Source organism: Mustela erminea, chromosome 11, assembly GCF_009829155.1.
Source record: "Mustela erminea isolate mMusErm1 chromosome 11, mMusErm1.Pri, whole genome shotgun sequence".
Taxonomy (NCBI): domain Eukaryota; kingdom Metazoa; phylum Chordata; class Mammalia; order Carnivora; family Mustelidae; genus Mustela; species Mustela erminea.
Genome location: NC_045624.1, coordinates 709679 through 732511, shown reverse-complemented (window position 1 = coordinate 732511; position 22833 = coordinate 709679). Strand labels below are relative to the sequence as shown.

The following is a 22833-nucleotide window of genomic DNA, read 5'->3' as shown; positions in this document are numbered from 1 at the left end:
ATTATGGAGCCATGGGGCAGAGAACAAATCTCAGGGAATAGAGACAAAAGCTTTGGGCAGTGTAGGCTGACGACGTCCCAAGGCCCGCTGGCCACGTGGGTAAAGCTGAGATAAATGCTTACGTGGGAAGATATTCTGGTGTCGGGATGACACAAGTGGCCGGCTCAGGAACCAGAACAGAGGACTGGCAGCTTCCTGGACACAACACTGAGCAGGAGGCATGGGCAGGGGGACAGCAGGAGGGCCCTTGCGCATGGCCAGGAGCAATGTTCCAGAAGTCCTGGAAAATCCCAGAAAACAGGAGCTCTACACCCCGAAGACGTGTATTTCCTAGCTACTGTGCCCCTCAGAGGCGACGGCGAGCTCCAGCCCGCAGGGAGACGGGCTCTCTCAGAACCGAGCTCTTAGAGGGACAGGCACGAACTCAGCAGTTTCTGGTACCACAGCCCTGAAGGGCTGAGGAAAAATTAAGCTTTAAGACTCGATCGTATGTTCTCCGCTAACCGCAGGACTGTTGTGTCTTCCTCGCAGACTGACCAACAGTCAGCAGCAGCCGCTCACGCTTCGTCTTTCCCCATGTGTCCTGCTGTCGACTGTCTGGAAACCAGCTCCGAACCGTGCCGGGAACCGCGTGTTCAAAGGGAGCCTGAAGGACGCCTCAGGGGGCAGCGTGGCCCCTGCAGGTGAGGACGGCGCCAGGCCAGCGGCTAGACACGGCAGCGCCCTTGGCTGGGCAGCCTGCAGCCCGCAGCCCCGCGGACGCTCTTCCTACCCCTTCCGAGGAAATGCTGGTCGCGGGAGGGGTTTTCACTTAATCCGGGACTCGTTTCACGTCGACGCCAGAACCGTCCAGGGAGGCGGGGGCTCGAGCGCCAGGCGGTGTTGCAGGCAAACACGGACTTGCAAGAAAGTGTGGTTCCGGAAGGTTCTTACCAAAGAGGAGACGATGGTCAACGCTGAGCCACACGGGCGTTGCCGAGTCGGGCGGCCGTGTAAACGCAGCAGCCATGCAGCGCGGGAGGCAGCCGGCGCCCCGGGACCGTGCGTTTGCAGGGCTGAGGAGGGCGGTGACTCACCCGCTCGGGGGCTGCTTCCCTGTCCAGGGCAGCGTCTCCGGGGCCGGTGTGTGGACAGCGGGGACTCCCCGCTGGGACGTCACACCTGCCCCCGCATGCACAAAGCCGATCTCTGGAAACGCAGGTACATGACTCGTTACGTGAGGAGGCTCATCCGCGTGGGCCGCAGCGTCCGGAGTCCCCCGTGTGCGCCACACGCCCCACGGTCACCCTTCCGCGCTCCTCCCAGCGCGGCCCACGCGCTCACCTGCCCGCGGGCCTCCTTCCCCGCCACACGGCCACACCTCCGGCCGTAGTGAGCAGCAGGCCTGCGCGACGGGCCTCCCCGGGACCGGCCTGCTGCTCCGTCACACGGCCACACCTCCGGCCGTAGTCAGCAGCAGGCCTGCGCGACGGGCCTCCCCGGGACCGGCCTGCTGCTCCGCCACACGGCCACACCTCCGGCCGTAGTCAGCAGCAGGCCTGCGCGACGGGCCTCCCCGGGACCGGCCTGCTGCTCCGTCACACGGCCACACCTCCGGCCGTAGTCAGCAGCAGGCCTGCGCGACGGGCCTCCCCGGGACCGGCCTGCTGCTCCGCCACACGGCCACACCTCCGGCCGTAGTGAGCAGCAGGCCTGCGCGACGGGCCTCCCCGGGACCGGCCTGCTGCTCCGCCACACGGCCACACCTCCGGCCGTAGTCAGCAGCAGGCCTGCGCGACGGGCCTCCCCGGGACCGGCCTGCTTCCCCGCCACACGGCCACACCTCCGGCCGTAGTCAGCAGCAGGCCTGCGCGACGGGCCTCCCCGGGACCGGCCTGCTGCCCCGCCACACGGCCACACCTCCGGCCGTAGTCAGCAGCAGGCCTGCGCGACGGGCCTCCCCGGGACCGGCCTGCTGCTCCGCCACGGTCTTCATTCATCTCTACCCGCGTGTCCGCCCCTCGCTCCTCCGGGAGTCCCGCTGGCCGTCAGCCCTCTCGTCATGCCCAGGCCTGGACGTGCTCCGCACACGGGAACGAACCCGCCCCATCCGCACCCGCGCTCGGCCGCGCTGTGTGGAGACGCAAACGGTGGCCTCGGGGACGCTCCTGCCGCGTCTCTCCCCGCCTCGGCCCAGAGGACACAGTGTCCTCACGCCGCGCCCCGCGCCCCCCACGCGGACTGTGCGGGCTCCCCCGCGGCCGCCGGCGCTGCTGTCCTGTCGCCCCCTCCCGGCCTCAGAGCCCACGCGCGCGCCGGGACCTCGCCGTGTTTGCTCGACACGCGCAAGAGGCAGACACGCTGGCCCGCGCCTCCCGTCAGCTGGCCCTGGTGACGCAAACACGGCCTGCATCCTGCCCGACACACGCGGACGTCATTCCCGCTGGTTTCCAAGGCCGCAGAGGCGGCGACGGCTGCTACCGACGGAGCTCGGACGCCCGGAGCCCAGAGAAGCCGGAGGACGGACCTGGAAGTCAGAGCTGCGACGTTCGACATTCACTTAATTACTTTTGTCGCCAAAACAGCTTCAAAAACGGCTGCATCCACTGTGTCTGAGAATGTCCAGCTCGCCCTAGGTTCTAGCCAGTACGTGCGATTGTCAGAGTCTTTCATTTTTGCCATCTTATCATTAACGAAGTAATCTCTTATGGTATTAACTTCCACTTTCCTGACTTGATTTCTGCTGATCTACGAGTTCTCTCTCCGTTCTGGGCCTCGTGCTCCCGCAGCCACCTGGTCCCACGGGCCCCCTCACAGCCTCTCCATACCCCCAACATTGCCCACTCTCAGAGTCCGCTCCACTGGCTCCCACCACATGCGAGTGTCCGACGAAACGTTATGAAATCCCTGCAAAGACGAGTCTCAACTCTGAGTCTACGCGCTCTGCGCGCCCACGCCCCCTCTCCCCACCCCCAGCGTGCGTCTGCCTGCACCTCGGGGCTGGGCCGCGGCGGGGCCTCAGAAAGAAGGAATGACCACAGCTTCCCAGCACAGCAAGGGATCCCGGACAAGAGAGGGCAGCTTAGTGGGCGGAGGCTGAATGCGAGCAGAGAGACCGAAGCGGCAGGAAAAGGAAGAAGGCCGAAGCTCAGCCCAACCTGCTATACCAAGCGACTCCGTGTAGCACGTGCCAGAACGTGCCAGAATGTGCCAGAACGTGCTAGAATGTGCCCAGAAAATGCCAGAACATGCCAGAACGTGCTAGAATGTGGCAGAATGTGCCCAGAGTGTGTCAGAATGTGCCCAGAACGCTCAGCCAGCAGCTGGCCCCTCACCTGGCCCTTGTGCCTGGAGACTACCCTGGCGGTCCCCGTATTCCAGACTATTAGATGATTTCTTTTCCTTCTCTTTTAAGGAATTATAAAACTGTGTTAGATTTTTTCTTTAATTTTCCTTTTTCCCTTTTGGTTTTGACATATAGCTCAATACAACAGGAGATTCTTGCCAGGAAATAAATCCATAGTTGTTTTCACGACAGCAAATTACGTGCCAACGAGTGACATTTAAATGCTGAATTTTAATGGCTTGTCAGAAGAAGTGAAATGTATTTTTAAAACATTTAATCCATGAGCGAACAATGAGAAGACTTCCTCTTGTAGGACACAAGAGTGCTGAACAGAACGGGACATATTTTCTCCTTGATGTATATATTTACATCAAAAGAGAAAATTGCACAATTAAACCCCATTTTCCTTTCCTTCTTCATGAGGAAGGCTCCCCAACGGCCGTGAAGCAGCCGACAGTGAGACCCGCAGCCGCACAGCCAGACGGCGGTGTTCACGGATACGCACATGACCCACTCCACTCCCAGTGTGCCTACCGAGGTGGGATGATTTTAAGGAATTCGGAACAAACTCCCTTCCCAAAATCCATCTCCTATCAGGACAACCAAGTCCAGGGAAACAGCAGGGTTAGGGGCTGCTTCCTTAGGGTAAGACACAAACTCCCCAACCCTCCAGGGTGTTCTTCAGTACCGAGCTTTTCGTGACCAGAGGGAAAAACCTAACACACCCAAACAAAACTCGAGAAATAGAATAGATAGCACCGATTGGACAAAAATCAGAGGAAGAGTTGCGGATTACACGGTGCTGTTGGAGACAAGCGTTAGATGAGGGACTCCCAAGGGATGCAGGCCCATGCGTGAGTGTGTGTGTTTGTGCATGTGTGCACACGTATGTGGCCAAGTGTGCACATGCTGGTGTTCTGTGTGGTGTGTGTGCACACAGATGTGTGGGTCTGTGTGTGCCCACGTGTGTGTACACGGAGGTGTACATGGGGGGTGTGCGTGTGTTGATGGGAGCGGACGTGAGTGGCAGTCACATGCATCCACCCTAAGGCTTGCTGCAGGACAAACACGGGGCGAGGCGGTCCAGAATCAAAATCACCCGCCTTCAAATTTCTACCCAGACTCTCCCCACGCACGGGCGCGGGCCAGCCGCGGGAGCCCTCGGACACACTTACGGGGAGGAGGGCGGGGACACCGCAGAGGGCCAAAGAGGACGAGCCCCTCTAGGCCTGGGTTGTCCCCCACGCTTACTGAAGACACAGACGCCAGGCCCTGCTCCATGGCCCTTGTCAGAGCCACGGGGGTGGCCATGGGTCTGCATTTTCCAAGCTGCAGGCGGGGTTCTCCCAAGTCTGAGGAAACCTGTGGCCCCAGGAAGGAGAGGTAACGCGTCAGGAGGCAGATGGCAGTGGGAATGCAGGCCAAGGGCAGAGTCCAGCTAGAAGGCTGAATGCAGCCACGGCACCTGTGTCCCATCGTCTGGGGTGCACAGAGCCCTTCAGCCAAGCCGGCAGGTGCCTGGGGACTCAGCAAGGGGCAGCTCTGCACACCGTTTGGCTACGGGGACTTCCCAGCTCCAAGAGCACCAGAAACGCAGGAGCGGCAAAAGCAAATCTCAAGGTTTAGAAGCCAGCGGGAAGATCCGATGGTCTGCGAGGTGCACATCAGTCCAGAGAACGGGCCATCTCTGCCTCTCGGGGCTGCTGCCCTTGTCCTTCCAGAGTCCGGCCACAGCCGCGATGGGGCCCAGATGGAGCCAGGAACGCCTGGGCACACGGCCCAGAAGGGGACTCAGCACGGGGCAACATCAAAGTCAAAAATAGTCATTGTTTTGCCACCTGGAAACTCTTCCTCTGTTTCTCTCTCCCCCAGGTCCCCTGAAAGGCCAGGACTCAGTGTAAGGGGTGGGGTGGGGGTGGCAGGCCCCTGCGAGAGTCCGTCTGCAGGGCTGAGGGCAAGCACGGCCACAGTCCCTGCCCTGTCCCGCTCCGAGCAGGGTCCAGCCCCTCGCGAGGAGCCATACCGATGCCCACACTTCACGTTCTGCAGCCAGATCACTTCCCAGAGAAGCAGCACGCAACTGTGTAATGACCGCAGGCCCGGCCCCAAGAACTGGACCCTTGCACGGACCGTGGGATGCCTGGAGGCGAGTCCACCCCTAAGCCCGGTGGCCCATGCCATGACGGGTGGAGGCGGGAAGCAGAGACGCCCCAGCCTCGGCTGCCTGGAGGCCAAGCAGCGGGGAACTGGCCGGCACGAGCCATCGGGAGGGCCTGAGGCAAAGTCCAAGAATCATTTGCAGAAACCTTCAGAACAGTGTTGTTCAGAAAAGCACAATTCTCCCCAGGAAGTTTCTTGTCAAACTAGACGATAAAACCCACTTCCTACCACCTCCAGCCTTCCTGGGGCGTGACTTCTGAGCCACTAACAGAAAGAAAGAAATGCAATTTGCCGTCACAAGTGCTAATTCGTCACTGTGACGTGCCATCAGTGACGAAGCAGCAAACAGCCAACAGCAGCAGAACAACCACCATCTCCGAGACAGAACCCCGCACGCCAGACATCTCCCACCTTCTGTGGGACGTGCCGGGGGGCTCCCAAGAGACCTGTGCGGTCTGCATCAGGACCAGAGAGAGGGAGTCAACTTAGAACTGGGGAAAGGGCGGGCTGAAGTTCTAGGGCAAGTCAGATGTCACTGGTGGGGCCGGGGGACCAAGTCTGTCCACATCTACTGAAGGAAGAAATAGAGTCTCAAAGAGGGTAGTGACCCCTTCCCCCTCCACACCCATCTCTGGAAGACGGTTTGGAGGTTTCTTACGAAATTAAAGCTGCTCTTATCGTCTGAACCACAAGTGTGCCCTTTGTGTTCACCCACAGGAGCTAAAAACAGAAGCAGTCACTGAGATGTTTGCCGCAGCTTTGCTCGTAACTGCCAGATCTCGGGAGCAAGCAAGACGCCGTCCAGCCGGCGAACGTGGACGCGGAGGGTGGCCCCAGACCTGGAAGAGTGTTCGGTCCTAAAAAGAAATGCGCTGTGAAGCCACGGACAGGGCGGTACGCGGAGGGTCTTGACGGCCTCAGGGAGAGCAGCCGCCATCCGCTGCCGGACCCCGTTACGACGCTCGGGGAGAGCAGGACCACGGACGGTGAGAAGACCGGGCCGGAGGCCTGCGGGAGGGGTGAGGGGGGCTCCGGGGCCTGTCAGGGCAGTGGAACTCCTCCCTGTGACCCTTTCGTGAGGGACCCGTGTCCATGTGGGTCTGTGCAGACACGCAGGGTTAGAAACAAAAGCGGACGTTGACGTAAGCGACCGACCCCACTCAAGGGTAAGGCGGCAGCACCAACTCACTGACGGAACCACCGTGTCAGCGGGAGGGTCAGCGACGGGGCCATCTCAGAGACGGGGAGTGACGGAGTAGACTCTGACTCCACACGGCCGCTCAGCCTTTCTGCAAATCTGAAACTGCTCTAAGAAACAAAACCTATTAATTAAAAACCTTATTGGCCTTACGTAGGACCCCCTCCACCAAGTGCCGTCTGTGTGTCCCACACCCAGTGAGCACACCAGAGCCACCATCTAGCCCGCGTGTGACTGAGCTGTGCCGCCCACCAGGTCCCAAGCTCCGCGGGGTCCTTCATGCGTTGCCTAAAAGGGAGGAGACACCGAACCCCTACATTTCACAACCTTCCTTGCTGAAGAGACTAACCCCGTCTGAAAAGCATGTACGGCCACCAGGTGGTTGCCCTCCGTGGCCCCGCGGACCCCCTAGGACCCCCCCGCTTTGCCACCTCTCACTGCATCTTGAGCTGCTTCTGGACTCAAGTCCCAGCAGGCCCCGGGGTGGGGAGACACGGAAAGAGAGAGTGCAACGTCCTCGAGGAACAGCAGGACCCGGCCAGAAACTTGGGGAACACGCACAGGAACCCTTCTTAAGGAGACGAGGTCAAGCCGGAATGAAAGGAAATGACCAAGGCTGGACACAGATGCGGCCACGGAGCACCGATGCTCCCAGCCACGCCTTACATTGAAGGGCTGGGAAGAGCATGGACGGTGCCACCAGCGGTTGACATAACCCGGTTCCCGAAGAGGGCGTCTCCACGAAATGAGGTGGACACGCCAGAACTTCTCGCTCTGTCACAGAGACAAGCGTCCAAAGGTTTAGGGGACGGGGACACGGGAGCGGGTCATCATGTGAGACCCGCTAATGACCTCAGGGGGGTCCAGACGACACGTGTTTCCCCTCGACTGTGAGACGTGAGCTCACCAGAGTGCCCCAGGATTCCAAAGGAGCTCGGCAGGGAAGCCCCCGGCAGGTCCGAAACCACAGAGGGAGCACAGCCGCCAGCCTGCTCGCCAAGTGCAGCAGAGAGGCCGGCGTCTGAGGCAGCAGCGGCCAAGACGTGGCACTTCAGAGCCAAAATAGGTGGGTGTGGTTACCAGGAAGCAGAAACCAGAAGCTTCTGGCCACAGAGAACTTGGTTAGTGATTAGATGCCCAGAGCGCCCCTCCCACAGGGCTGCACGGAAAGCCTCCCAGAGTCTCAGGGACCCGCATACGCAGGGAAGTTCGAGATCTACCGAATTGAGGACTGCTTGAATCACCAAAACAGAGTCACAGCTCGGCAAACCATCCCCAGACTCGGCCGTTCCTGCCTCACGCAGCAGAGCCCCAGGAACAAAAGCAGAGGGTGGCAACAGGTCCCCTGCAGGCCACAGAAGCCAGAAATTTACGCAGTTACTCTCTCTTCTGGCCGTCCGCACGCAGACCTGCGGCCTCTGCTAGGCCGACTGTGTGCCAGGGAACAAGGAATGAGGACTCCTCCAGGGCTTATCAAACACGGACTACGACGGACCCCAGTACCGGGGCACCCGGAGCCTCACTGTGCCCCGCCTGTCAGAAGGGGACCCGCTGTGCTCATCCTGTTGGACCCAAAGAGCAGGACGTCGCGCCCAGCCACATGTATGGGTAGGACGTTTGCACACCAAGGGCTGTCACTGGCGGCCACGGATGCCGGCTGCAGACTCCCAAAGGCCCCAGTGGGCAAGCAGACCCTCGGGATCTTGGAGCAAACACGTGACATCCTCTGCAGGTAACAACTCTCCTTTTAAGAAACTGCTCTGGGCCATGAATCCTTAGTGAAAAACGCAGCCCCTGACCCTGGTCCTGCGAGGTACCCGTGGCGTGGCTGCTGTGAGCCAGATGCCGGAGGGCCACGGGCACGTGGCAGAGCACACGTCGCTGCCCCTCTGCCCACTCACTGCCTCTGCGGCAGCTGCTCTGCTCCCCGGGGCCCCACCCAGCCTCCCAGCCTCTGGGGACTGTGCGTTCAGCTCCCTGGTGAGGGGCCACCTTCTGCAGGACACCTCATCACCAAGGTCAAGGCCACAGGAACAGTCACGGACTCCTGTCCAACCCTGTCCTTGACCTCTTACGTCACAGCCACAGTCCCTCCCCACGGCCCACGTGCAGACCCAGGCCCCAGACTGAGAGCAGCAGCCTGGCCGAGACGCTCTGTCATCTCCCACAGCTGTGCGCGGCCGAGCCCCTGCAACGGACCGTGTACGTGGTCCCCCCACTTCCCTGACTGAACCCTGGCACGGCTGGAGTCCCAGGGAGAAAGGGTGCCACCGCAAGTGACTGCAAGTGAATGAGTGAATTAATTCTGTCTTTAAAAACATTTTATTTGAGAGAGACAGAGAGAGACAGAGATGGAACACAAGCGGGGGTGGGTGCAGAGGAGAAGCAGGCTTCCCACTGAGCAGGAAGCCCGATGCGGGGCTCGACCCCAGGACCCCAGGACCACGACCTGAGCTGAAGCCAACTGAGCCCCCAGATGCCCCTGAATTAGCCCAACCCCTTCCTGTAGAGCTTCCCGGTGTCCCGCGCAGCAGTGCACACTATGAGCGTTCCGAAGGAGGAACAGAGCGAGAAGCGTTTCCCAAACTGACGGGGCCACAGACGCTCCTTACGGAGCCACGGAGAAGCCCTGTAGGGTCTGATGGAGAAAGAATGTCGGGGCTCTCCTGGTCCCTCCCTTCCGGGCTGGGCCCCCAGCGGGGCCACTCAGGTGTTGACCCCGAGACCTGCAGGTTCACTCCAGGAACATCACCCCGACCCCGACACCAGGGCACTGTGTGTGCAGATCGGCCTAGGTCCAGGCTCCAAGCACAGGAAGCAGCCCCCCCACCCCGGCAGGACGAACCAGATGAACACTCGGGAAGCTTCCCCTCCATTTAAAAAGTATACACACACGATGAATCCCATATATGATGATGTCTAAATTATGGTAATTTTTAGTTATCATCTCAGCAACCGTGTGAAGTAAACAGGTTACAGCCGACTCCTGTGACCAAACCATGGGACAGGAACTTACACAATGACAGTATCTGGAGGCCAGCTGATGGCCTGGAGGCTGACCGGCCACTGGGCTACATGTGCTCAGGCCCCACGCCGCCTGGGGCCCGCCGGCCACGCCGCACCCTGCCGGACTCCCTGAAGCCTGGACGTGGCTGTGCTCCCGCACACGCAGCAGCAATCCACGGCCACGTCCAACGCACGAAGGAGACTCCCGCCAGGACCTTCCAGAAGCCAGCCCGCCTGCGCCCAGCCTGCTCCTCTCTCTGGCAACCCTGGCAAACGCCGTCCTGTGCTACGTCCTCACGACCTGCAAGGCCCCAGCACTCTGTGCCTCACAGCCCCCACACGTGTGCCCAGGCCCAGGACACGGTGGGGCCCGCGCCCGCCTACCTGTCCGCGACAGCTTCTGCAAGGTGGCCGTCAGGTGCTGCAGAGCTCCTGGCGACACCTCGTAGCGGTGTGTGTCCATCGCTGGAACCTTCTGGCACCTTCCAAACACTCCGTCTGCAGAAGAGGGGACAGGGAAGAGAGAGAATGGGACGTTCATTTCAGGGAGAAGGTATTAGACCCACCCTCGCGAGACACTCTAATTACGCCGCACGCGGAGGCTTTGGAACGCGGCTGTAGAAAGTCATCACAACGCTCTCGGAATTCAGAGCAGCTGGAAAGTAACGGCTTATTTAAACTAAAGAGCATCACGGAAAGCACAGCTGCAAAGGTCTGGAGAAGCGGACGTGAAGCCAGAGTGGTTCGCACTGTCTACTCTGCTCTGCGCTCCTTCCTCCCCGCCCGGCTCTCACGTCTCATGATTCCTGCCGCTGGCCTTCACCTCTCTGACGCGACGCTTCGCTTCTGACAGTCCCGTGACCAAAAAATCAATATCGTTCAGGGCCAGTTTTCCAGATGAGAAACAGAACACCCAGGAAATATAAATACTAATTTGCAGAAGCCATGAGGACAGTGGCCGCGTCTGCCGCAGGGGTGCCGTGTGGGGGGACCGGCAAACGGGGGGGGCAGCCCCGGGGACGGCGACGCAGCCAGTTTCGAGGGAGCTTTCTGCAGCGTGGCCGAGGAGAGGGGTTCCCGGAGCGGGGGACAGTGGCGGGCGCCCGTCGTCCAGCTCTGTTCCCCGTTTGTCTAAAATGACGGGCTCTGCTCATGTTTTCAACCACACCTTCTAATTAATTTAGGCCCCAATTAGTCTTTATCTGGCAAACTGTTCACTTTGAAATAAGCTTCCTGTAGGGGGTTCAAACACCCAAATTACTGTCTTTTGTGCACACAAAAGACTAATTCAAGGGCCAGTGCGTCGTCCCCTGGGCAGCCATCTGCAGTTTCAGGCCCGGATCGGGGGAGACGCTTCTTCATTGTTCACGACGGACGAAGTGTCGCTGAAGAAAGCCGTTCAAATGCAACAAGTTTAATTAGCAGAAACACATTTGCCCGATGCCAGGCTAACTCAGTAATTACTGGTCTGATACTACATATGGGCTTAAGACGGACGGTGCTGTGTGATTAGCAGAAAATCATCTTAAGTGTCGAAAGCACACCGTGAATTTGTATGGGCCTCTGCAAAGCTCCCAGAACCCGGGTAGGCGACCTGCACAGCTGCTCAGTGCTGCAGACAATGGCCGTGGGGAGAAGTCAAGCCCTCTGCAGGCCACCTCCACCACACTGGTCCGGAGGGATTCCCCGCGGCAGTGCTCCTGGAGGGAGGGGCCCGCCCCCCCTGCCGCCACCCAGGGAGACAGGCAATCTGCTCCAGAAACACGGACAGTAAGCGGCCCTGGTCTTTTTATTTTGTGCAAAGAACTCCGTGCCTGTGCACGGGGTGTTCTGTGGCAGGGGCGGGGGAAGGGGCCAAGAGAAAAACAGAGAACTCTTTAGAGTGTCCTAGAACGTCCACTCTCCTCACAAATGGCGTATCTCGAAAGCAAACTCTCACCACGCAGGGACTAGAAGGAGCATTAAGTTGGTCCGACCCCACATTTTACGGACGAGCTCCGAGACCCAGGCCACAGGAGGAGGAGAAGCCAGGTTCCCGACTCCCGCTGGAGCCCTCACCAGAGAACAGCCGACGTACTTTGGAACACCCCGAGTGAGCTCTTCCCTCCCGAAGCGCAGCGGCGTCCCTCTTCAAATCTGGTTTATGGGGCACACTGTCGTGAATACACTTTTGGAAAAATATTTATGGCATTTTCTTGAAATCGTTCTCTTAAACATGCATTTAAAACACACGTATACAACATAATACTTGTGCTTTTAAAATTAGTTGTAGCTGATAACTTGGTTTTAATGATTTAAACGTTGAGACTAAACTACCCTGATTCTCTCCGCCCCCAGACTACCGCCTTGCCGAGGAGGTGCCACATACTTTCCCCAGCTCTTTTAACCTTTATTTTTAAATAAACTTTTTAATTAATTTATTAGAGAGAGAGAGTGCGTGCGTGAGTGAGCACAGGAAGGGCGGAGGGACAGGGAGCCTGACGTGGACCTCGAACTCATGACCCTAAGATCACAACCTGAGCCGGTAGCAGGAGTCGGAAGCTCCGCCGATGGAGCCCCCCGGTGCCCAAATCAACTTTTTTTTTAAAGCAGTTTTAGATTCACAGCAAAACTGAAGGGAGGGTGCAGAGCTTACCCTCCCACATGCAGACCCTCCCCACGGCCCGCGGACCCGCCCCACGGCCCGAGGACCCACCCCACGGCCCGCAGACCCCCAGGGGGCACCTTTGCCACAAGTGTCAAGCCCACGCCAGTACATCGTGTCGCCCGAAGTCCGCAGCCGCTCGGGGTCGGGCCTGTGTCCACTGGCGGGGTGACGTGCAGAGCGGCTTCCCTGCCCTGAAAACCCTCTGTGCTCCCCCGTCCAACCGAGTACCCCACCCAGCGACCACCGGCCCCTCTCCGTTCTCCACAGCTGTGTCTTCTCCAGAAAGTCCTGGAACTCTCTGGGTCCACTTTTACACACAGATTCTTTACAGGAGAGGACTGTGCAGACACACGTGTGTAGGCGCGCCTGTGTGCACCGTTTTCACGAATGCGTGTGTTTGTGTCCACGTGTCTGGTGTGCACACGTGTCTCTACATAAGTGCCGCATGTTTGTGCTGTGCACAGGTGATGTGCATGTCTGCACGTGTGTGGACACGCACAGACAGCCCCGACCACTGTTTAACCGCCAAACTCATGCGAGAACCCAAGGGTACCACTCTTCTAACGTGGAGCGTCCGTCCAGGAAACACGCGGCACCAGCACAGCCAGAAGCCCGACTTCCGGACTCCTGCTGCACGGCAGCTGCTCGAGCTTTCTCTGTGTGTCTCTGGAGAACGGTGTGCGCGCTCACAGCTCACTGCTCACTACTTCCCGTCCCACACCCGCTGTGTGTCTGACTCCATCCCTGCCCCAAGGGCTCTGCCTTGCACCCCAACCTCAGGAAAGGCACGGCCCTGCCCTTAGGTCCCGCTGGCTGAACAGATGGAAGAGCCACAGGACACACATCTGGGCCACAGGAGGACACATTCACTGACCACGCAGCGCTGTGATGCGGGCCGCAGAGGGATGTCCCACGGGCGGCGGGAAGGAGGAGCACCGGCCTCGGCCCACAAATACATCAGGAAAGCGGCATCCGCTTGGGCTCCGACACGTACGAACGGGGCTGCCTACACGGGGCTAGAAGCACATCCAGGCAGGGGAGCGGGCTCTGCGGAGGGCAGGAAGCACCCCATCCCCAGAGCTCAGGGGCCTAGGGACTGAGTGCCAGGACGTGAAGCATGCCAGGCAAAACCCAAGGGTGTAGGGGGTGTTAGCCTTCTTCCCAGGGGCCGCCAGGCCCTTACCAGCTGTTCTGTACCCTGCCAGGAGCCACGAGCTGAAAGGCGCTCCCTGTCCAGGGGAGGATGGTCCGGAAGGACGGCCACCCTGGAAACGAGAGCAGAACGGGTCTGCGGCCTTTCCAGAGGGGAACCCCTGGACGCCCCCGCTGCCCAGTGCCAGGAGCCCCTCCAGGAGTCCCATGGCACAGAGGTTCTGGGGTTGGAGGGCATATTCAGAGAGATGGCCCAGAGAACGTGTGACTTTCCGAGGCAGTGACGCAGCCGCCTTGCCGCCGGCTGGGAGGTGAGGAAAGGATGACCCAAGGGCCCCGGGGGGGGGAGACCGCGCCCTCCTCGGGGAGGTCGCCTCACAGGCGTCCACGGGCAGCGACCCCAGCGACCCCAGAATCACGGCACAGACCGTACGTTCCCAAGTGTGCTGACCTCGGTGGAATTCTTAGGCTGTCCCCAAATCCCGAATTTCTGGATGGGTAATGCAGAAGCAGAGCGGAAGACCAGGCCCCCATGGCTCCTGGAAACCAGAGAGCACACGGCTTTAAACACAGAAAACGGAGGGATGTTTGCGGTCCTGAGAAAGACGATCTCCACCGGAGCCTCACCGGGCAATCACCACTAGCCGGCAGCTGGTTTCTTCCACTAGAAAGAGAAGCCTGGATAATTTTTTTGCTGGATTTCCAGAAGAACGTGAGAAAGAGCCTGTTTATTGTCTGTGTGTTGGCTGTAGCCAGCGATCCCTGAAGCGTTACTCCCGCGGGCAGAAGTCATTTTGACTCATAAACGTCACTGTCCCCTCATGACTGCTGGAGGCCAGCGGCAATGCCCTCCTCCTGGACCCCTTCTCCCTTGCTCTGTGGGGCCGTGCGTGGCCCCAGGCTGCGCGGCATACACGTGCGCGCACGCGCATGCGCACCCGCCTCTCCACGTCCCTCTGGCACACGCACACGCACGCGCACACGCACATGCCTCTCCACGTCCCTCTGGCACAGACATCGTCCTCTCACGCGCACACGCACACGCACGCGCACGCGCACACGCACGCGCCTCTCCACGTCCCTCTGGCACAGACATCGTCCTCTCACGCGCACACGCACACGCACGCGCACACGCACGCGCCTCTCCACGTCCCTCTGGCACAGACATCGTCCTCTCACCTCAGGACCCCGCGGGCTCCTGGACGGCAGGTGTCGGCTCCGCCTCTTAGACCCCCACGTCGACACCCACTCGGCACCCACCGTGGCTCAGTAAATACTTGTGACTAACCGGCGTTTTTCCATTTGCCTGAAGAAAAGCTGTGATGCCCACAGAAACTTCTAGCACCGTTAGCTAGCATCACACGGTTTGGAAGTCTTCGACTCCCAGCAAACGACCTTGCTGAAGGCCCAGGGATCGCCGCGACCAAACCCACGGGGCTCGTGGCAGGGCCGGCGAAGGAGGGGCACGCACCCCTGCACTCTCTGAGCACACACCGTGCCGCCTCTTCCTTCCTCGGGGCTCGGGCACTGGCCCTCCTCTGCAGAGCCGCTCTCGGCCTCACACGTGCAGGAAGAGGCCCGAGTGGACCCCTGCTCTGGGAAAGGGACTCTGTGCTCGGAGACACCAGCCTTCCCTCGCGGGATGCTGTTGTTTTGGGGACTGCTGAGTGCCAGGCCTCCCGGAGGACGGCCCGAACCAGCAGGTCAGACCACCAGGCAGCCACGGGCCTCAAGAGGTTGGTTTAAGTCTCTCCAGGAGAAACCATTTCTGTTCAGTCTACCTCATGCAACTCGCCTCAGACTTGCATTAAAGGACATCCTTTGGGGGGTGGGGACGGCCTGGGTGGCCCAGTTGTTTCAAAAAAAAAAGAAAGGAAAAGCCTACGGAGGCAAACTGTTCACCTACTGAGCAACACCCTGCAGTGTCATCAGCATCTCTCCCAAAAAGACCACCCAGGGGAGGGACCCCCAGACCCGGGGCCAGGACCGACCACCTTCTACCTTCCAGCGCCCTCTCTGCCGGGTCACGGGGCAGCCGTCATCACACGACGCATCTTTGTTGTGCGGCTCTGGTGATATTTTTTTCAAGGAATTAACCACGTTCTTTGCACCCATTTTACTTCTCTCTCCCTCTTTTTCTAATGTCTTTGCTTCTTTTTTTTTTTTAAGATTTTAGTATTTGACAGACAACAAGAGAGCACAAGCAGGGGCACAGCAGGGAGAGGGAGAAGCAGCTCCCACCGAGCAGGGAGCCCAAAGCTGGGCTCGACCCAGGGACCCTGGGATCACAACCCGAGCCAAAGGCAGACGCTTAACTCACTGAGCCTGTTGGTTTCTATTTCTCATACATTTCTTCATTGTTTCTTCAGGAAGAAATAATGAGACCAGGTAATTCACAAACACAATGTAATCACACTATTTACATGTTCGGGGCGGGATGATTAGTTTAGGGCACATTTAGGAATGACTGCAGCGTAGGTGCCTGTTCTATAACGTGTAGAAGTAGTTTATCCGTGTAAATAACAAGCACGTGTAAACGTATTAACTTGCTCTCTGGAAACCTTTAGAACGATGACTGGATTTTGGAATAAGAAGGGACAGGCAGAAAAGGTGTCACTATCATAAAGTCTGCAAATGAGGGTGAACCAGGGATGGTTTTCGAGTAATTACGGGGCAAGGGGTGGCTTCCAGCTCCTGGTCTCCGCTCGGGTCGTATCTCAGGATCGTGTGGCCAAGCCCCCTGTTGGGCTCCACGCTGGGTGTGCAGCTGCCGGAAAGAACCGTGACTGGGAGGAGAGAAACGGAACCCCCGTCTTCCGTCCGCAGAATTCCTTGCAGAAGTGAAGACAAGACTTCTCGGGAGGCCTAATGCAGGGACCGGCCTTGCTTCGCAGAAACAAAGGCCTGCGTCGTGCATGAAGGTTCTCAAAATCCTGCATCCCGTAGACACCAGATGCAGTCATTCCCCTGGAGAAGCGGCCAGCCACCCCGTGGGACAAAAGGAACAGCGCCCGTCGGAAACAGCTCTGGGAGTGCACGGGGCAGCCCGGGAAGTAAGAAGGGGTCTGCCCACGGGGCCTTTGGGGACATCCCAGGAATCTAACTCCGAGCTCAGAAAGAGCACACGGGCTGAGAGAAAGGAATCTGGGGGCCCAGGCCCCACACTTGACCCCGTGGCTGCACCTGTGGTCTGAGCTCGTGTCAGCCACCCTCCAGGAAGCACTCGCGGCCCCACCCCGTCCACATCCAGCCTGGGACCTCGGCGGCCGCGAGGCTGGAGGGCAACAGCGACCCCTCGTGGCCGCCTCCCTGCATCACTGGATCCTCCTCGGGGACAGATGGCCAGGGCTCCCGGGAAGCCGGGCGGGCCAGACACAGCACCGACCAGCCGGGTGGCCCCATGCGCTGGCTGGACCCTAGCTGAGAGATGCTGGTGGTTCTCCCTGCGAGGCAGGCAGAGTACAGGACACGCACACGTGCATGGGTGCACACAAGCTCATACATGTGTACACACACGTGCACACACCCACACAGGCTCGCGTGCTTGCACACTCACAAGGTGCACACACTCCTATTCCCATCTATGTACACGCCTGCGGGGCTCGCCACCAGACCGAGGGACCCCCTCATCTGCAGACAGACACCCGAGCCCAACCTGTAGGCCAGCTTAAAGACCCGTCACCAGTGTCCTGCTGGTCCCCCCGTCCCTCTCCCCTCTCCGGGTGGAAGCTGCCTTCCCCACTGTGCTGCCCAGGGCACCCACAAGGCCTCGCACACTATGGCCACCTGGGAAAGACCCACTTCGGGAGACCCCGGGGCACCTCTGTGCAGAGCGTGGCCAGGGGCCGGCACAGATGCAAGCTGTCCAGAAGCGGCAAGTTCGCTTCGGTCCTCGGGCTCAGGAGTCAATGATGTCCTGCCTCCCCTTGTGTGATACTGGGGATCGACGTCTCCCATCCCCCAAGGGGCACGAGGAGGTCTGGAAAGGTAAATGTGGCCCCTAGGCCCCAGGCCAGGCGTCAGGCTGGAGAGTGGGCGTCCGGTGCTGCCGTGCAGGGCAAAGGTGCAGACGGCAGGAAGTCCACACTTGCTCACTGAGGGCTCACACTCTGGCCACTTCTCTAAGTCTCCTCCACACACTGACTCTAAGCCACGTGCCACTCCCACGAAGCTGTTAGCAGGGAGAGCCCCTTCCCGTTTACACCACCCGGAAACCGAGGCACAGAGAGGGTCAGGGGCTTGCCCAAGGTCTCCAACCCACCACCGTGCGTGGAGATGCCCGGGACCCCTGCCCAGGACCTTCCGGAACCGTCCCCTTCAGCCCCGGCCACGATCACCCTGAGCATCAGCCTTCCTTTCCGAACACGTGTCCCCACGTTTGACACAGAAAACGTGGCCATCCTCGTCAAGCCACAGCAAGGGGATGTCTTGTTCCGAAACCAATTACACAATCCCCTTGGCCTCGTGTCTGTCCACTCCCAGAACAAGAGCCGACGTGTTTACATGCAGCTACCCCGCGCCCGCACCATTCCGACACTGTGGGCTCAGTCGAGCCTGGCACAATTCTCGGGGGTCCGAACGGTCACGGTCTCCTCTCCCCATCGGGAACACTAGGGCCCAGAGAGGCTGAGGGACTGGCTAAGGGCACACATAGGAGGCAGGCTGGCGCACACTCATTATTGCTAACACGACGTCTCTCTGGTGCAGCTGCGACAGCCGGCACCTGGCCAGGGTGGGAAGCAAGACCAGATACCTCGTCATCTTGATCGCCGAAGCCCACATCAGGAAAAGATAAACCACGGACGACGTGAGGAGGAGAAGGACTAGCACGTGGCTGTCTTGAGCCCCCTGATACCAGCAACAGTTTTGAGTGGACTTCTGCACCGCGACGTCACCCGTGACCAGGCAGCCCAGGGCCCTTCCCAAGATCATCCCACCCCTGCAGTGGGCCCGAGGTTGGCGCCCACGGGCCCCCCAGAGCTCCTTCTGGCACCTGGAGCCCACACGCACGACGGGGCTGGGTGTGAGCAGGAGACCCCGAGCTGCTGTGGCAGCTGTGAGCCCCCTGATGAAACGGTGACCCACAGCCCACACGGGGGCCGGCCCTGCAGAAGTCAGGCCGGGCCGGCTTGCTCAGACAGCTGGGCCAACCCATGCACGGCCTGGACACGCCCAGCTGCGCTCCAGGCTGAGAAGAGGCCGGGGGACGGGCACTCTGCGTGCTCCGCTGCCTGCGGCTCTCCCAGTGAGATCCCCTCCGGACGGCGGCCACGCGTCACAAACCAACCCTAACCCTAACCCCTCAGTGAGAACCAAGAGCTGTGAGGGACCCCAGAGTTTAAGAAACGAACCATCTAGGCCAAATACCCAGATAGACGTGATTTTCCTTTAAAAAGCAAACACGGGGCGCCTGGGTGGCCCCATCGGCTGACCGTCCGACTCCTGGTTTCGGGTCGGGTCATGATCTCGTGGGTCACGGGCTCCTGCTCAGCGGACAGTCAGTGGGACCCTCTCCCTCTGCCCCTCCCCCAACTCGCACACGTGTGTGTTTTCCCTCCAAAATACACGAATGAATCTTAAAAAAATAAAAGTAAAAACAACGTTAAAGAACCGGCGTCTCTTGTGCACTGTCGTGGGAAAGGACAGCAGCTCCTAACAGAAGAAACCCAGAACGACCGCACGAACCGGCGGCTCCGCCACCGAGTTCACGCTCAGAAGTAAGAGCAGGGACTGAGTTCCTCCCACCACAGCACGATTCAGAGCCGCCAAGAGCTGGAGACAACCCAAATGTCCCACCAACAGACGAAGGAAAAACCAAACGTGGTCCGTCCACAAAAGGGGGTGTTGTTCCTCGGGCTGCGAGAGGAGGAAATCCTGGCACCTGCTCCCCGTGAGCGTGGAGAGCGTCACGCGGGGTGAGACAGGCCGGCCCAAGAGGAGGGGTGCTGTGTGAGCGCGGCCACGAGGGGCCTGGAGGAGTGAGACTCACAGACGGAGAGACCTGGGGAGGGGGAGGGGTTCGTGTTCAATGAGGACCGAGTGTCAGCTTTGTGGGGGGAAGGGGGTCTGCCGAGGAAGGGGGGTGACGGCTACACGACGGTGGGAATGACCTTAGCGACGCAGAATCGTACCTTTAAAAAGGGGTAACGTCGTAAATTTAAATTACAAATATTTCCACACAATTTAAAAATTTAACAAAAAGCCAATCAAAATAAAAGAGTAGAACAAAGCAGCCCCCTCTTGAAGAGGACGGAGCATGTGCTTAATAGACGTCACGGTGTCCGCTGCCAGGGCCACCCCCGCTGGGAGCGGGCGAGGAGACATGTGCAGTCCAGGACCAGCCACGGCGGCTGTGGGCCCAGCCACAAGCGGGGCCGGCCGACAGGTTTTCACGGACACACGTGCACTTCCAGTCGCCAGGATGAGCTCACACTTAGATCAGCTCAGACCGGCGAGCACACATTTGGCGCCTACCTTGTCCAGAAGCGAGGTCCAGCCTTTTGAGTTCAGAAACACCAGCCCCTCACATCTGATGAGACACGTGTGAGCCTCGAGATGACACCAGGACCTGCGTGCCTGGAAGCCAAGGTCCAGAGACGGGCCTGGTTTGCTGGGGAAAGTCAGGGCCGATCAGGGAGGGCTTTCTGGAAGAGGCGAGGCCAGAGGGCTGGAGGACTGCCGCCCAGCGGGGGTGGTGGACAGGCCTTGATCTCCCGACTGCTCCTCCGCACGGCGTGGGAGACGCCTCCCGCCCGGACGGGGCTGGCATCTGGCAGCCACAAGACCATCCTAACACCTCAAGTCCCCGAGAGCCTGGGGGCGCCGCTTGGCTACAGGGACTGGGAACTCAGCAGGGGAGCCATGGCCCCAGTCGCGGTGAGGGAAGGCCGCTTCCTGTGCACCCCGTGGCAAGGCCCTCCCTCGTCAAAATGGTCACCCGTCACGTTGTCAAAGAGCCGACGCTTTGCATCTGGGGTTTGAGCACGAATTATACACGTGCAACCCGAGGCAAGAAGCTCCTCAGAGAGCTGGTGGCAAGGTCACGCCGGGGCCAGAAGCGCATCCACACGTGGGAAACCGGACCGGCGTGGCTCCAGGACAAGCCGAGGTAAAGACCGGAGAGGCCCCGGGTGGACCGGCCCAGAGCGGGGCCGAGGCTGCGGCGTCTCCCTCCTCCCGCAGCTTCAGGGCCGCGGACGCGCACGGAGCAGACGCCGGCGGCACCGGGAAGGCCGGAGAGTGTGACACGCCAGCGACCCGGCCTCCTCTGACGAGACGTCCCAGGCCCGCTCCGTGCCAGGGTCTCGCCGGGCTCGTCCCCCGCGCGCCCTCTCCGTTCGCGGTCTCTGGGCAGCCGGCAGCCGGCCGTGAGGCGCCCACGGGACACGCCATCTCCCAGGCCGGGGGGCTCAGCTCTCAGGCCTCGGGCGGGCTGTGCCTCACCCGCTCCCGTCCGCTGCCGAAGGTCACGGGAAAGCCCAGGACCCTGTCCACCAAGGAGCCGGTGTCCTGGGCCTCCCTGCCGGTGCCCGAACGGTGCGGCTCCCGGGACAGCCCGGACGCAGAGAGGCCGACGGCAGACGCGGACTTTTCTCAGCTCCACACGGTGCCGCCTACCTGCGGCCTCTTCCCGGCCACGAGGCCGCCGGTGCGAACGGCGGGACATGGTCCTGCAAACCGCTCGGAGAACCACCAGGTCACCGGGGAACCAGCTTCCAGAGCGACGTGGATCTCGGGGAGGGGCGCGCACGACCCGACCACCTCCGTTTCCGGCGCTTCACAGTCAGGCCCGGGAGGCCTGCGGACGGCCCCCGCGGAACGCCCCGTGCGGGGAAGAGCAGGCGCGCGGCTTCCCCCCGGGGCTGCTCCCCCGCACCCATGTGGCAGAGCGCGTCTCCCCGGACCCCACAGCCGGCGTCGCGGTGCTGACTTCTGGAGCCGCCTGGGCAGCCCCAGAACCTTCTGCTCCCGCAGGTGATTACAGAAAACCGGGGCGGGATGAGGTCTACGTCACACCGCCATCCGCACAGCGGCCTGTTCCCGTCTCGTTGACCTCTGACCCGGAAGAGGAGGTCTGGCCCTGCAGGGCCGGAAGGTCTGGAATAGAAAGTTCTGGGCCTCAGAACTCTCCAGGGAGGGGGGTGGCGGCGGGATGGGGTTGGTAACGCCAAGCACAATGTCGATCCACAGAAAGGAATCCCATGCAGCCTTGTGAGGCTCGGCCCTTCCTGCAAAGAAAACTCACCCCTGAACATCATCGGCGGGAAGGAGCGCGCAGGCACACGTCCTGGAATAGACGCCGACCTGCGCGACCAGCGCGGCTCTGCTGTCGTCTGCTCTGCTCCTAAACAGACCGACCCTCCCGGCACTCATCCCACAGCCCCCGAGAGCAGGTCAACATCTTGCTGCGCAATTTTAGAAAAAAACAGGGGGTTTGCTGAGAGCTGACGAGAACGGAGGTGTGTATTTTAGTCAGGCCCTTGTGCCTTAGGGACAAGAAAACGGAGGGCCTGTGGGACGGGGGCTGCCAGGGGTCACCCCGGTCCCTCCACTCCCCCAAGACTCCGCCAGCAGCCCCCCTCCTCGCCCTGGCCCCGCTCAGACACTCGAGCAGCCACAGTCTTCCTTCGGCAGGAAAACTCAAATAAAGGAAACGTAAGGTCAGAGTCGGAAGATAACACATACGCTGGGCCGTGCAAACGGTCTTGAAGACACGGGTGACGTCCTGCCCGTGTGGAGTACGAGCTGAACCACAGGTTCTACCTAGAGGACATGCTTGCCGCACCTACTAGCCCCGCTGTCCCCGGAGGCCCTCTGAGCACCGTGAGTAACAGCAGGACACTGAGGCGGGCCGGCCTTGTCACCCGTCTGCTGGGCCACCTCCAGCGAACTGCTTTTCTCCCTGGCCCCAGGTCCCTGCAAGGCAGCAGTCGAATGAGATCTTTTCTAAGATCCTTTCTTCTAGCTCAAATGCTCTCTCTGTAGAAAACACACCGGGCACAAGCAGGACTGGCCAGATCCGGAGCAACGGCCAGTGTTCACCTCATGCCAGGCAAGGCCCCGCTGCCTACACGGTGCCCGTCTGTCCCCTCGTGCCCACGCAGAGCCAAGCAGAGGCAGCTGCTGGGCTCCCCAGGGCCGGCGGTCAGCACCGTGCTGCAGCCGCAGCGCAGACCGTCTGGGCCCGTCGCTCGGAGCTCACTCCCACAGCCCCGAGTGCCTTCCGGAGCCTGGACCGAGCCTCTCTGATCTTCGGGGGTTGGCGTTGTTTTCTTTGCTTATGTCTGAAAAGAACAGACGGGAATGATCTGAACACCTCGTCCAGCTGGTAGGGAGACGCACTCC

At 60.4% G+C, this 22833-nt stretch overlaps 1 protein-coding gene across 6 annotated transcripts in view; it reads right to left on the bottom strand.

Moving 5' to 3' along the window:
- The window catches only part of PTPRN2 (protein tyrosine phosphatase receptor type N2), a 709963-nt gene that overhangs the window by 504134 nt on the left and 182996 nt on the right, over positions 1-22833 (bottom strand). For 3 of the 6 annotated variants that reach the window (XM_032303991.1, XM_032303993.1, XM_032303992.1), the window contains exon 3: positions 10074-10187. In XM_032303991.1, the coding sequence (XP_032159882.1) occupies positions 10074-10187 (114 nt within the window). Of the gene's footprint in view, positions 1-10073; positions 10188-10483; positions 10506-13519; positions 13583-21105; positions 21193-22833 lie in introns of those variants that run through there. The other 3 variants (XM_032303994.1, XM_032303996.1, XM_032303995.1) reach the window with 3 other exon arrangements.